This window comes from Hemitrygon akajei, chromosome 7 (genome assembly GCF_048418815.1).
Source record: "Hemitrygon akajei chromosome 7, sHemAka1.3, whole genome shotgun sequence".
In the NCBI taxonomy this organism is placed as follows: domain Eukaryota; kingdom Metazoa; phylum Chordata; class Chondrichthyes; order Myliobatiformes; family Dasyatidae; genus Hemitrygon; species Hemitrygon akajei.
In genome coordinates, this window is record NC_133130.1 from 83,227,216 (window position 1) to 83,242,120 (window position 14,905).

The 14,905-nt window shown below is 42.4% G+C and overlaps 1 protein-coding gene across 2 annotated transcripts in view; it reads right to left on the reverse strand.

Annotated features, from left to right (window-relative positions):
* The window catches only part of plcb1 (phospholipase C beta 1), a 950,430-nt gene extending 938,455 nt beyond the window's left edge, over positions 1–11,975 (reverse strand). For both annotated transcript variants that reach the window (XM_073051321.1, XM_073051322.1), the window contains exons 1-2: positions 11,459–11,975; positions 8,444–8,521 (exon numbers count right to left, since the gene is read on the reverse strand). In XM_073051321.1, coding sequence (XP_072907422.1) covers positions 8,444–8,521; positions 11,459–11,557 — 177 coding nt within the window. In that variant the 5' untranslated portion in view covers positions 11,558–11,975. The remainder of the gene's footprint in view (positions 1–8,443; positions 8,522–11,458) is intronic.
* Between the last annotated feature and the right edge of the window lie 2,930 nt (positions 11,976–14,905).

Here is a 14,905-nt window from a genome sequence, read left to right on the forward strand (position 1 = left end):
TGTTGATGTTACCAGCACCAGTAGAGTGTTGGAGGAGTTACTGAGGCTGATATTGCAAGAACCCTCCTTTAACAGATGCAGCTTAAGTGACAGGAGCACTTTCCATTAACAGCTATATCTCAATTCAGCTGTTACGCTTGCCAAAATCCTGCAAAGCAGCGTCCTAATGATGATGTTTGAAAAAAAAAAGCAAGGAAGGATAAGAATAGAAAAGAGGTTCACAATTAGTAGTAAATATGATATTTGAACATTAAAGCTGCAGATGGCAATATTTTGAGCATTTGATTTTTTTCCCCTTCTTTTAGAAGAGCCACAGATGGTAATGTTCTTTCTTTAACAAGCTGTACTCATGCCAGGCCATAATGTGGCATGATAATAAACTGATGATATCATGATACTTCATTCCCCGGTGACCCAGCTAATTATTTCATAAGGATGTTTTTTTTTAAAGTATTTTTTGCTGTTGTGAAAAGTAAATTATATACTAGGAAACTCCTATGGCTCAATGCTGCACAGTAGGGAATAGAGCATCTTTCATCTTGCTTGTTATTTGTCTTCCTTGCCTTCTCCTGTATCATTTCCCTTCTGCCTTTCTGTCCCTGGGTCTCGCTGCTTTCCTCCCACCTGCTTCTCCCACTCGCGTTTCAATTCTTTCCTCTTCTCGTTCAGCTGGTATACACCTACAGGGGAGAGCAAATCCCAGTGACCACATGCTGTTTCCGACTGCAATGTCACACAAGATGCTGGAGGTTCTCAGCGGGCCAGACAGCATCTACGGAAGGAAAAGGGGCAACATATTGGGTCAAGGCCCTTCACCTGACTTCTACCGAGAACTGCAAGCCCAATTTGTTCCACAACCCACCTCACAAATTCCCAATCCTTTAAATTCTCTATTTACTCACTTTCTTAGTAATTCCTCCTCCCCTTTTACTCCACATCACTTATTACCCACACACTCTCCTTCCCTTCGGTCTATTCTTACCTGCCACATTTATTTTCCTTGTCAGTAAGGTCAATATTTTTCCTACCACAACAGTCCCCTCATTTCCCTCAAAATTGTGTTGATTGTATTACGTTGTCAGTCATCAGTTTAAGAAAAATAATCTGGCCTTCAAAAATACAGTGCCTAATGCAGATTTTGGTATGGCCAACTGGGCAGGGATATAGTTGTCAGGGCAGAGCTCTCAAGTTAAAGATTCATAGAGTGACACAACAAGGAAAGAGGACGATTAACCATGCTGACTACCAAGCAATGACCTAATTTCAAGCTGCCTGCATTTCCATGAACTCCCTGTGTACTTTGGCACTCACCTTCACACTTGAGGCAATTTTACAATTACCTCGCACTTCTGGACAGCACTGTGCAAAAGGCTGAGGCACATATATATAGCGAGGATGCCCAAGACTTTTGTATAGTATGTACTGTGTTTGTCGACATGGAGCGAAAAGGGTGGTTGTAAATCTGGTGGGAGGAAAGGATGTTGGGAATGGCGAGGGTGGAGTGCCACGGGAGGGGTGTAGGACAGGTGGCAAAGAAGGACGGAGAGTTGGCGCGGGTGCAGACATACCCAGTCCTGAGACACCAGGCAAAATCATTTGATTCCAAACAATTGATCTATTGATCACTACAAAATGTCTCTCTGGTGCTTTCCACTCCATCCCCTCTCCCTTCCCCTTTTCCCAACCATGATCCCCCTCTCCCTTTTCCCTTCCCACTCTCGGTCCACAATAGAGACCCATTTCAGAATCAGATTTATCAACACTCGCGTACATCACGAAATTTGTTATTTTTACGGCAACAGTACAGTTCAATACATAAAACTACTACAGTACAATGCAGAAGTCTGGGGCACCCTAGCTACGTATACGTGCCTAAGACTTTTGCACAGTACTGCATGCCTCCACTTTATACGGACTTCACTGGTGTTTTACAGGAGCAAGAGCTGAGCCATTCTAGTATTTACTCACTAAAAACATCAAAACGACCAAAAAATGAGACAACCCTGTGACCCACCACAACCACCTCCTTTTATCCTTTCCTTGTAAATCTCCTCTTAAATATTTCACTCTGACATCAAGCTTCTGGCCAAAAGCCCAAATACTTCCTTTGGTATTTTGGCAGCAGTATGTCTGCCTGGTAATTTTTTTGCTAGTCATTCGAGGGTTGTGCATTTCGCAGACGGAGCCGGCATTTGGTTTCCTATCCCCAAAGGTGGTGGTGAGCCCCGCCTCCTGAACCACTGCAGTCCACGATGACCCAGCGACAGTGCAGGAGGGGCAATAGAGCTGAAAGTCAGGATGGTGTTGTGAGCTGAAGTCAGGTGGCAGAGTCCCCCATGCTGTTGCCGCGGCTGTCGTTTTAGCTGTTAGCAATCGTGGGTTTGGAAGTTGCTGTTTAAGGAATTTTGGCGAGTTGCTGCAGTGCCTCCTGAAGGTGGTACTTACAACTGCTGCGGCAAATCAGTGGTGGAGAGAGCGGAAATGAAAGGGCTGCCCCATCACTGGGCTGCTATGCCCTGCATGATAACAAGGATCTCGAGTGTTGTTAAAGCTGCAGTCACCCAGACAAGTTACATCAGCAACACTACACAAATGTACACAAATGGGCTGACAAGTTCTCAACATTGAGGACCAGTGGTCACAGATTCCTCTTGTGCAAGCTCCAGGTTCAGCTATCAGCAGACCTCTCGAAAAATTTGCCATCACCTCATGGGCACTAACGTGCAGAATTCATTCAAGGAGAGGTACTTTTGGGTAACAGTCCTGTGGCACACAACAAAAAGGATGTGATTGCGTGGGAGGGAGTGCAAGGAGATTCACCTAGGCAATGCCTGAATTGGAGGATTTTAGGTTTAGGGAGAGGTTATATAGGCTGGGCTTGTTTTGACCTGACAGAAGTACAACATGATTATGAGAGGCATGATAGGGTGTATGGTCAGAATTATTTTCTCGTGGTAGCAGCAGCAAAGCAAAGAATGCTTGAGTTTGAGTTAAAAGGAAAGAGTTTTTATTCGGGTTCGTACAGGTTTTGGCTTACACACGAGAATGCTTGATATCTACAATACAATGTGGTGCTGAGATCAGAGAGAATTACTGCATTTTAGAGGCATTTAGAGAGGTATAGACAAGGCATAGAAGGAAATGGTCCTATTGTGGGCAAGTGGAACTACTGCAGCTTGTAAAGCCGTCTACATGGTTTATGACTGTTACCAAGATGGTGCTGGCAATACACAGCAGCTCACAGAACATCTAGATATACTTCTTCTGAGCTGCTATATTACTACAGTCTGTAACAACCCTGTGCTTTGAGTCTCTAAGGCTGACATGACAGCATCCTTCAGGAGGGCGAGACCACAGAAAGCATTTGACCCAGATGGCGTATTTGGCCGAGTACCGAAGACCTGTGCTAATCAACTGGCTGGTGTGCTCACTGACAGCTTTAACCTCTCTGCTCGGCAGTCTGAGGGACCCAACTGCTTCAAATATACCGATGGCCAAGAACAGGGCAACCTGCCTCAATGACCATCCTCCTGTAGCACTTACATCCGCGCTGGTGAATTGCTTTGAGAGGTTGACCATGAAACACATCAACTCCTCCCTGAGGAGTGACCTGCACCTGCTCCAATTTGTCTACCATCACAAAAGGTCCACAGCAGATGCCTTTTCATTGGTCTTCACTCAGCCTGGAACAAAATGGCACTGAAGATGCGTTCATCAGGATGCTCTTCACGGACTAAAGCTCTGCATACAACACTATCAACCCTTCAAAAGTAATCAATAAGCTCCAAGACCTCGGCCTCAATGCCTCTTTATGCAATTGGATCCTCAATTTCCTCACTTGCACACCCCAGTCAGTTTTAATCAGCAACAACATTCACCACTAGCACAGGTGCACCACAAGGCTGTGTACTTAGCCTTGCAGTCATCAATATATTGCAAATACAGCAGGAGTCTAAACATAGCAGCACCTCTACTTCTCTAGAAATGTGCGCAGGTTTGGCAAAATTCTATAGATGCACAGAGTAGAGTACCCTAACTGGTTGCCTCACAGCCTGGTATAGAAATATCAATTTCCATGAACGGAAAAGCCCGCAAGTAGTACTGGATTCAGCCGAGTCCATCAGAGGGAAAGCCCTGCCTACCACTGATCACATCTACAAGGAGCACTGCCGCAATAAAACAGCATCCATCATCAAGGACCTTCATTATCCAGGCCATGCTCTCTTCACATTGCTGCCATCAGGAAGGAGGTTCAGAAGCCTTCATCCCACACTATCAGGTTCAGGAGCAGTTATTACTCTTCAATCATCAGGCCCCTGAACCGGTGTAGATAGCTTACCTCACCTCGACACTGAACTGATTCCACAACCTGCACTTTTCAAGGACACGCCAACTCATGTTCTTAGTATTATTTATTACTATTATTTGTTTTTTTTATATTTGCACAGTTTGTCTACTTTTGCCAATTGGTTACTTGTCCGTCTTTGAGTGTAATTTTTCAATGATTCCATTGCATTTCCTTTTATCTACTGTGAATGCCACAAGAAGATTACTCTCAGGGTAGTATATAGTGACATATACACACTTTGATAATAAATCTATGTGGAACTTCGAATAGTGGGCTAAGGGCCTGTATATGTGTTGTACAACTCCACAACAACAAAGATTTCAGGACTGGAGTGACTCATTTGAGGATGGTCTCGGGTTGGACCAGAAAGAGATTTCAATCATTTTTCTCTGAAAATGTTTGGGAGTTTTAAACACTGTTTTGTTTAATTTCTTTTCCAAGATGGTTTTGGATGGGATTCAGACATCATAAAATTAAGTAGATTTGAGAAGGATAATTTAAGGATCATTATGCATGAATTATTGTTATGTTCCGAATGTAAGCTGCAGGCAGTACGAACAGGTAAGCTAACACGTTCAGAGCTTTGGACTTTATCACAGAATTCCTGGATGTGAATTAAACAACTTCAACACTTCATCCACATTCTTTCTGTTCATGCAAGTTTTCAACTTACTTGATTTTACAGTTATAATATTTACCATAGAAATAGTAGTTTTTCCAGAAAATAGTTTTAAAAACTTTTTTTAACCAATCATTTTGATCAATTTCCAGCACATTACACAAAGGCGTACTCATAACTTACAAATGTGAACCTTGGCATGCCTTTGCAAAAGCTAACCTAGTACATCTCCACCTACAGGAGTAATGTATACTGCAGATGTTTCAGACTTTTCAGCAACTCCAAGTGCACACATTGATTTTTATATATGACTGACAGGCAGGCAAGTAAAACTTTCAACAAGTTCTAAAATCAAAAGCTAACAAATTGGAACTGCTGAAAATCAGGCTATTGTTTTACCACATTTTCACCTTTTCTGAGCTTTACTGCATGATCTAGTGGCACTGATATATAATCACATATAACAGGCGAAACCCATTTATTAATGTTTGTGATTTGATTAGAAATATACCCCATATAGAAAAACTTGCTCCATATTTTAATCAATTCATTTTTAAAATCTATTATTTCTGGAGTGTGATTTTAATTTTGTTTTAACATTTCAAAATATATGATATTCATTAAAATTTCCATGCACATAATGCAAAAAAATTTCAGTCAACATTTTCATCACAAGTCAATTACTTAATGTTAACATGAGATCAGTTATCATTTATACACAAGTTGGTAGCTCATGGGTTTTATTTCTGCAATCTTTTTCAAGCAATTAAGTTGTGACTATCATGATTCTGGAGCGGAGGGAGCGAGGAATGAGGAAGCTGGAGATGAGCAACATCTCTTCACCGTCCAGATGGCTCCAAAGTGTCATGTCTGGTGATGGAACTTTGGAACCAGGACAAATTCAATGGCTGACCTGCAACCCAAGGCAGGCAAGGTTTGCATTAAATTTGACAACTGACCAGCTATCACTAATCGCTGCTGGACACTAGAGCAAGACAGCTGCCCCAGTAGCCGAGCCCAGACTTAGTAACTTTAACATGGCAGCTTGGAACGAACAGAGTTCTGTATTTAAACACAGGCAAATTGCAAAACAGAATTATCCATAGCTGAAGTTTCAAGGTTTGTCCTCACACATTAATGGAAATGTGAATTATACTTAATGTCTATTACTCTTTATTGAACATGTAAACAGAAGTCCACAATGAAACTCTAGATGTTACTCAGCACATAAATAGGGCAACATAATTTATGCAGACTATCACCAGTTAGAGTAGCACTTCAACTGGACTAGAAATTCAGAGGCAAAGTGAGCAAAAAAACCACACTAGATAAAGAGGAATTTAAATTCAGGTGATTAAATGTAGGATGAAATCACAGGATTGATATCAAGACACATCTAGTTCACTAACATCCATAGGGAAAGTAAAGCACCTTCCTTACACAGTATGGCTAGTAGAGGTTGGTTTTTAGCTACCCTCTGAAATAGTCCAGCGACCACTCAATTTGAGGTCAGTTAGGATGAGCATTAAATATGGAGCTATGCAGTAACACCCACATTCCTTAAGTGAATTTTAAAAAGCGAGTGACAACAATTGATGATCTATGCTGGTACACTGTATGCTTCTGCTGGATAAATTCCAGAGCTAAACCTCTGTGGCATTCGTCACTATGCATCAGAAATGCAGAAACTATGGTCACTCTAGGAGACCCTAGAATGGAATCTTGTATATATTTTCTTCTCTTTTCCTTTTCAAACCTCCACATTCTTAAGGTAAAGAAAACTCAGTTTACTTTGAGGAAAATTTTAACCAAGAACTCACGATAGATTATTGACCAGGTGTGATAGATCTTTGATCAGCTTCTGATAAGAAGCTGGGGAGAGCATTCAAAAATCTGCTTGGCTCCTCTCCTACTATCACTCCAAGGATTTATCTAACAGTTTCCAAGATTTTCTTCAGACACAAATTGCTGCACTCCCCAGCAATGCACAAATTAAAAACTGGAACAATCTTCAGAACTAGTGGGCCTGTGATGAAATCAGATCTGTTGCATTGCTGAAATTCAGAACACAGACATTCTGCAGAAGGGCTGATGTAATACAATTCACTAATTTAAGAAAATGCCACCAATTGGTCACAGGCTAATTGCTAGTGTAGGTTATATCACATCTCCACATTCCCCTCAGCCATCCACAAACAAAATGAGCATCTTGCAACCCGGCACTTCTGACGATCATTGTTTTATGATCAAATAACAATCTACTGATCAGCTTTAATTCAGATTCAATTTTACTTCAGGATTTCATCATTCTTGTCTTTACCTTATATTTATTATTTACCTTGTTTAGTCTATCTAAAACAACATACTGGGAGTAAGCTGGTTGAAGACTCGAGTTGTTCCTTAATCAATTTCTTTAACAAGCAAATGTGGCCAGGCAGTCCTCCGAGAATACCACACACAAAATGCTTCTCAAAGTTTTGGTAGTTCTTCAGCTAAATGGCTGCTTTCATCCGGAGCCTGAGGACATCCCTATGACTTGTCGGAGCCTCCCTGGGGACAAAATATCTTTGACTGCTAGAGCAGGAATTTTGTAGCATAAAAATAGAAACAGCAAAACACAATTTGCATTTCACAGTGGTCTGAAAATAGTATAAAGCTTTGTGTTCAAAATTAATTGCATGACATTGCTGTTTTCAGCAGTTGTTGTGATCAAGAATTATTCTTGTTCTTAAAAACATTTTTGCAAAGCTGCCAGAGAAAAAGAATTAGTGCAAAAAAAATAGACACATGCTGAACTTATAAATAAAAAAAGAAAACACATTGTTAAATCAACAACTACACAGAAAAAAATGTGTCAAAATTCAAAGTGTAACCCTTGGATAAATTTGAGCTAACGCATTGTTATGGAACCATTAATCTATACTCTTTCAAGGTAGGAGTGAACAGTCGGCGTCATACTTCCAACACGTTTCTTTGTGAATACAAAGTACCTTTCTACATGCCAATTACAACATGGCTCAGAGCAATCAAGATAGTTGAAAAGTGCCCATTTATAGCTCTCGTCATTTCAGCTGTTTTTTGTTGTGTCTCCACATTATCCAAGTGGAGGTCACATCTATTTTAGTGTTTCAAATTTCACAGACCACAAGACTTCTCAAAATGAGTCGCTGGCAAATCATAACCGCATCAGCACAACATTTAAACCGATCATCAAGTAGGAAGAAAATGTAAATGTCCTTCATCTTATCACTCATTGTGAAAAAGTATGCTTAATATTGTTACTGTGTAACATCCAAGATAACTGGTAAATAAAGCTTCCAAATCTGTGCACATTGCAATGCAAGCAGTCTAATTCTATTACAATAATGACATTGGAAATCAATTGTTAGTATCACTTGCCAGAAGTCGATGAGTTAATGAGGCACTGCTTACCTGTTAAAAGTTTTCTGGGCAATAAAATGGGTTTATGTTCCTACCTTATTTTGATCTGTCCAGTAGAGGAACAATCCCAGTGGATCCACTTTCAAGGTAATGGGAGTTACAGTTGTGGAGTCCTGGCAACAGGAAAAAGAGTGAACATAAAGTTCCTTTTTCACATGTTGTGATTACTTAATTGTTAAAAGGTGTTAATGAATAACACCAATTACTTCTGGATGGAAATTTCTGAGGGCATGTCACATGTACATCCAAGATTTATGCAGTTACACTCTGATAAAATAACTTAGAACACTTCACTTATGATAAAACCCAGTATAAATTCAAGCTACAGGATTTTTAGATGCACAATATTGAGTAACGTTTATGCCATCATACATTATTTTATTTACTGAGATACAGCGCAGAATAGGTCCTTCAGGACCTTCGAGCCCTGCCGTCCAGCCACCCCCTAGCCTGATCATGTGACAATTTACAATGCCCATCTAACCTACTATCCTTGGACTGTGGGAGGAAACCAGAGCACCCAGAGGAAACCCTCAGCAGCCACAGGGGAGAACGTACAATCTCCTTACAGACAGCAGCGGGAATTAAACCCGAGTCATCTGTACTGTAAAACATCGTGCTAACCACTACGCTACCTTTTGATACAACAACTCTTAAACCACTTCAAAAATCTTTAAAGTAATGATGGCAATTGGCATGAAATAAATGCAAATAATAACTATTGATTATTTTGCTTCTGCTTTAATTAAGCCACAAGAATATCTGAGGATATGCACTTTACAGACTGCCTGTGTGTCTTGGACAAATTTAAATCCTTCTGGGTTTGGTCTTGAGAGTATTACAACTCAAAGACTCCACACTTCTTGGTACATCTATATTTGAATGACCACAAGGAACAGCAAATGGTGTGAAAATGAGAAAAGATGAGCTGAGACAGTTCAGTTGGGAAGGAAAAATTTGTGCCGATGAAGCAAAAAATAAAAAGTTTAACACTGCGGCAGCAGTTTAAGATGATCAGCTTCAGCTCGTGCAAGTTTCTCTTAAGTCTGCGCATTAAGCCAAATACATTCCTTCTGTTATCAAACTAATAATGGTCCAAAATGCTCAGAAGAAAATCACTAGCGAGAGACCCCTCACTAATGCATTCCTGACTTATTCTCCTGCACAATACGGCATGGGAACAGGGAATGTGCAAGTGATCAGTACTTCTGACCCTTGCTCTGCCCTGGAATCCTGGACTCTCCACTGAGCCCTGGGGCAGTTCTGGATCATCCTGAGCCAAGGGGGCCGGATGCAACTTTTCTGTTGCCGCAGCTTTGCCCCACTTGTGTGGGGTCAGCAGTCCGAATAAAAAAAAGTGAAGGTTTTATTTTTAAAAATTAATGATTGTAATCAATTGACATTAGATAGTATTTAAAATTTAATTAACTTTAAGTTACAACTAAAAATTATTTGTTTATTTCAACTGTTTTAAAATATCTGATTATCCAAGGCATCCAGAAACAATGTTATAGGATTTTGACAGCAGGAGCTGCCAAAAGGAACTGACAGCAATCTGGGGAAGGGGCTTCGGGGTCTGGATCTATCTCCTGGAGCTCGTTCTACCTATGCAGCTTGCAGCAAATGCCAGTCTCTGGGCACAAGAGGTGTGCAGCAGACAAAGATTAGTGCAGACATGGGAATTAGTGTGAAGTGACATGGGAAATCAAGCTGCAGTCCAGGTTGGGCACCAGCCAGCCCATTCAATCAGCACAGTTATGAATGGATTTGAAAAGGTGTTACTGCATACCAGTTGACAGAGACTGAGAGACAGAGAAGCGCGACTGCACAGACTGAGGTGTGCATTTTGCCAGCTGCCTTTCACTCCCCAGCTCAACACAGTCAGTTTGCAACTCTGCCAACCCAACAGTGACCAATAGATTCACACAGACCAAATAACAGCTGGCTGAAGTATAAACATACAGACATTGGACACCCAGAGCCTCATACATATTGACATTAAGGACACACAGGCTCAAATGCACACTAATTACTAGAAAAGACACTTTCTAATGGAGTCCAGACATTGGACAGAGAGTTTGGTACAAACACAGGGCAACTGTTGGACTTACACACCCCAATACACACTGACCATTAACATGGGATCAAATGGAAATGTTGCATCAAGCACACACTGTCGAACATAAACACCAACTGTAGTGATATACAGTATGCACACAGACTCAATCGTCTGCTGAAGGATTGAATACACACCACTAAATACAGATTCACATACGCACTGACCAAAGATGACATTCACACACAGGCTCAAAACACACACCTGCGGAGTTGCACAATGTTATTTGCTGTTAGGTTCCTTTACAGAGAGACCAACTCTCACTCACACACATACACACTATATATACTTATACACACACACACAGGTCTCTAACAGAATATTATCAGCTATAAATCTGATCACGACATTTTACTGGAAACAAAACACAAAAATGACGCTTCCCAAGTCTGCCTCTTGCAACACAAATTTATATAAATGACACGAGTTGCATCTCGCAAATCGATGCGAAAGGAGCTCGGAGCACCACGCAAGTGCAATTCAACACATTAAAAAGGGTGGGGGTGGGGGAGACGACAGGAGATCTGGTGGAAGGGCGGAGAGAAATGGAGACATTGAGCAGTCGGAGGGGTTGGGGCCAATGCATTCTGGTTCTCGCTGACATGGGACCAGTGATCTATTTTTAAAGCACGTTTCTCCTCCTCCTCCTCCGATCTCACAGCGGCCAGTAAGAGATTGCGGAGAGACCGCTCTCCGTTCGCACGCTTTGGGCTGGAGCCGAGCCCAGCGCTGCAACGGCACCCAAGGCATGGGCAGTGTGGTGGGGTTAGCCACCGAGCACAGGACCACACTAGAATATGTACAAGGATTGCATGCCGAGGCTAAACATTCATCACGCGTCGGTTCCACCCGCTGCACCTCCCCTCGTTACAAATTATGTTTCACCTCCGCTGCTGCAAAGCTACTTGAAGCTCGCCTCGCTGTCAATACTCACATCATCCCATTTCATAAATTTGTTCCCTTTCTTTAAGTTCTCAGGCACGCAGATGGGTTTGAGCTGTAGAGCGTGGACCCCAGGCTGTGCTCCTGCCATTGAGATACATTGAAAGTTCCTCAAGGTGCAGGTGAGGGAGGGAGGAGTGGGTGGGGGCAAATAAATGGAAACAGGGAGCGCTCAGAACAGTGGGGGCGATGACTCCAAGTGTCAGTTCCTTCTTCCTTCCTTCTTTTCGCACTCCGCGAAACTGGCTAGGTAGCTCTCACACACACGCACACTGGGATCCCTCCAACGTCCCACGTTGTCTCCTCAGTGATCCTGAGAAACACCAAGCTTTGAAGGCTGCACTCTAATCCCGGAGACTGCACAGGCAAAAGACAGCAACATTACTTGGCGGGGCATAAAGAACCAGAGACTGCCTCTCGGTTGAATACAGCTCTCTCCGTCTCTCTCTGGCTCATTCGCGCGCACACACACACACACACGGACACAAACTGTGCACCTATGTATACAGTGCACAGCGACTCCAAGCGAACAGCTACAATCACAACCAATAGCAATCCAGGCACAGCACAGAAGAACGGATGTTTCCAAACATCCTTTTAATTTGTTGGGGCTTTGTACATAGACGCGCTCACACACATTCACGGACTCATTCTGTAACATAAACGGTATCTCTCAATGGGTGCTGGAACCAGGTATAAAACCAGTCTTAAAGTGTAAATTATGAAGAACTATCACCAGAAGTTGCACTTGCTTTGATTTCCTCTTCAAAGCACCGTGCGCCTTGTATTGACAAACGCAGTGATTGGACGAAGATTAATGATCAACAATCTGATGTTCATTTCTTTCCTCTTTTATGGCGCTCCTTATCACCGTGTCCTTAGAGCAAGTTTTCGGCCTTATATGGTTTGCCAACACGTCGAATTGCCTTAGGGACATTTCGCTCCTAAATCCAAAGGCAAGTTAAATTTTGCGGTTACTTTTAAAGATGATCTTGCACTGTAGAAAGATTTTCTTTTAATGATATTGTGGCGTGGTGTGAGACCTAATCCAACAGCGAAACGCTTGGGCGCTATACAATATCATAAAACTGTTGATGGAGCGCGGCGCATCAGGAGGCAGAGGTGGAAGAGAAACAGTCAGTGTTGATTGTTACAATCTACCGACTTTCAACGCTCAGGAACTAATTTTAATGTGGACTTATTTATTACATTTCCCTTAGTTTAATTTTCCTCTCTCTTCGAAGAGACCCCAACCATGAGCTTGAAGGCAAAATGTATGAACACTCAAAAGGGAATCTGAGATTGGTAGCTTTAGACGGGCTGTTCAGCAGGGGGGTGCTTGCAGTCTCTGAGGCTGTAGTCGTTAGTTCAGCATGGTGCGTTATTCCTCACAGGTGTAGGATGGGAGAACTCCGGTGCAGTTAGAAGTCGGTTTATTTCTGCAGAGAAACAGTGAAAAGATTTCGTTTACACGACACCCAGACACGTCTTACATATGCAGAAAAAATGCAGCGCAGGTAGAGTGGCAGGCAAATAAGCAAGGGTCATTCAAGTGCAAATTTTCTCTATAGGTTAGGCCCATCATCCACTGCCTCTTTCCAATTTAGCAAATCCTAGCCCTGCATTGACTGGGTCCAGGTACAAATGCATTGTGCATCTTCTAGAGACTTCCCTGCCAATACATACAAATCCAGGAGGCTACCCTCACCCTTCTTCGATGAAGGGTTTGCCTCTTTCCCCTTCTCTACAGCCTTGCTTCTGCCCTCCCATGTCCTGTCCATCACCCCCAATCCACCCCAATTCCTGCAAGCTCTGTGGCATCTCCAGCATCATCTTCCTGTCAAGTTCCAACAATGGCAAAGAAAAGCGAGCCAAGTAGCAAAAGCAGGCTTTAGATTCACAATTTCCAATGTGGCACAGAGGCTCAAAGGGCAGTAGATAAAGAAGCTGCTGAATCTACATCAGTATTATTTATCAAAGCGGATTTGATGATAGAATCATCTCCACCTCACAGATGATCAGCACAGGGGCACCTCAAGGCTATATACTTAGCCCCCTACTCTACTCTACTCTCTCTCTGCACATGACTGTGTGGCTAAGCACAGATCTAATACAATATACAAATTTGTACTGACGATGCCACTGTTGTTGGATGGATCACAGGTGGTGAACTTACCAGAGCAAGATAGGACACCTGGTTGAATGGTGCCACACAACAAACTTCCTCAGCATCAACAAAACTATTTTCAAGACTGTTGACTTCAGGAAGGGGAGGGAGGACAAACATGCACCAATCCACATTAGGGGAAAAAACTCAACTGTGGAGAGAGTCAGCAGCTGTAATTTCCTGGGTGTTAACTTTATCAGATGACCTGTCTCAGACCAGTATCTTAAGTTTCTTAGGAGGATAAGGAGGTTTGGCTCATCATGGAAACACTCTGACAAGCTTCTACAGCTGTACTGTTGAAAGTATATTTACTGACCATGGTCAGGTATGGCAATTTGAACATGCAAGAACACAAGAAGCTGCAGAGAGGAGTGGACGCCACCCAATACCTCACAAGCACATTCCTCCCCCACCATTGGTAGTAGCTCCAGGAGGTGCTGCCAACATCCATCTTCAAGCATGCCCACCATCTGGATCATGCCATTTTTTTGCAGCTACTATTGGACAGGAGGTACAGAAGCCTGAAGTCCCACACCACGAGGTTCAATAACAGCTACTTCACTCCAACCATTCAGCTCTTGAACCAAGCAGAATCACTATAGCTTAGCAAAACTGATCATTATGAACACAAAAGAGATCTTTGCTTTTGTTCTAATTGTATGTTTTCTTGTAAAAATTGTCTTATCTATGTTGAATGTGTTTTCCTTGTAAATGCTACTTATATGATGCTATGTGTCCACTTTTCATTGTACCTGCACGTACAGGTATGACAACAGACTTGACTTTTAGAAGTGGTCTTTTGGATCAACCACCAAGTGAACAGCAGGACAACTTGGCAGTAGATGCAGGTGGTTCTGGAGAACAACATTTTCGTGAACTCTTGGACGGAGTGACTTGCATCAAATCCTCTAACACCATAGCTGCTCATCTCCAAAATAGCTCGAGTGGAGCAGGTGGCTCTTGTGTGAAAGTGTTTTACCAATTACACCCGAATCATTTGTGTGGCATTTAGGCTAAGTGTGGGTATAGATAAAATAATTCAGCTTAGTGGGAGATGAGAGAAACCGATCGGAGGAAAGACATTGGATTAGGGAGAGGTGATGGCGCTGGTGCCGGGAACAGGTAGAGTGGAGAACCTCGGGGGTCAGGTTCGGTACCACTATTGCGTCAAGCTTGCAACAATAAATTTAGAAACAAATATAAAATGAGTTGAATTGCAGGAGACACGTTACGAATTATGCAATGCATCTCCAAAACTGTGAGTGGGCTGAA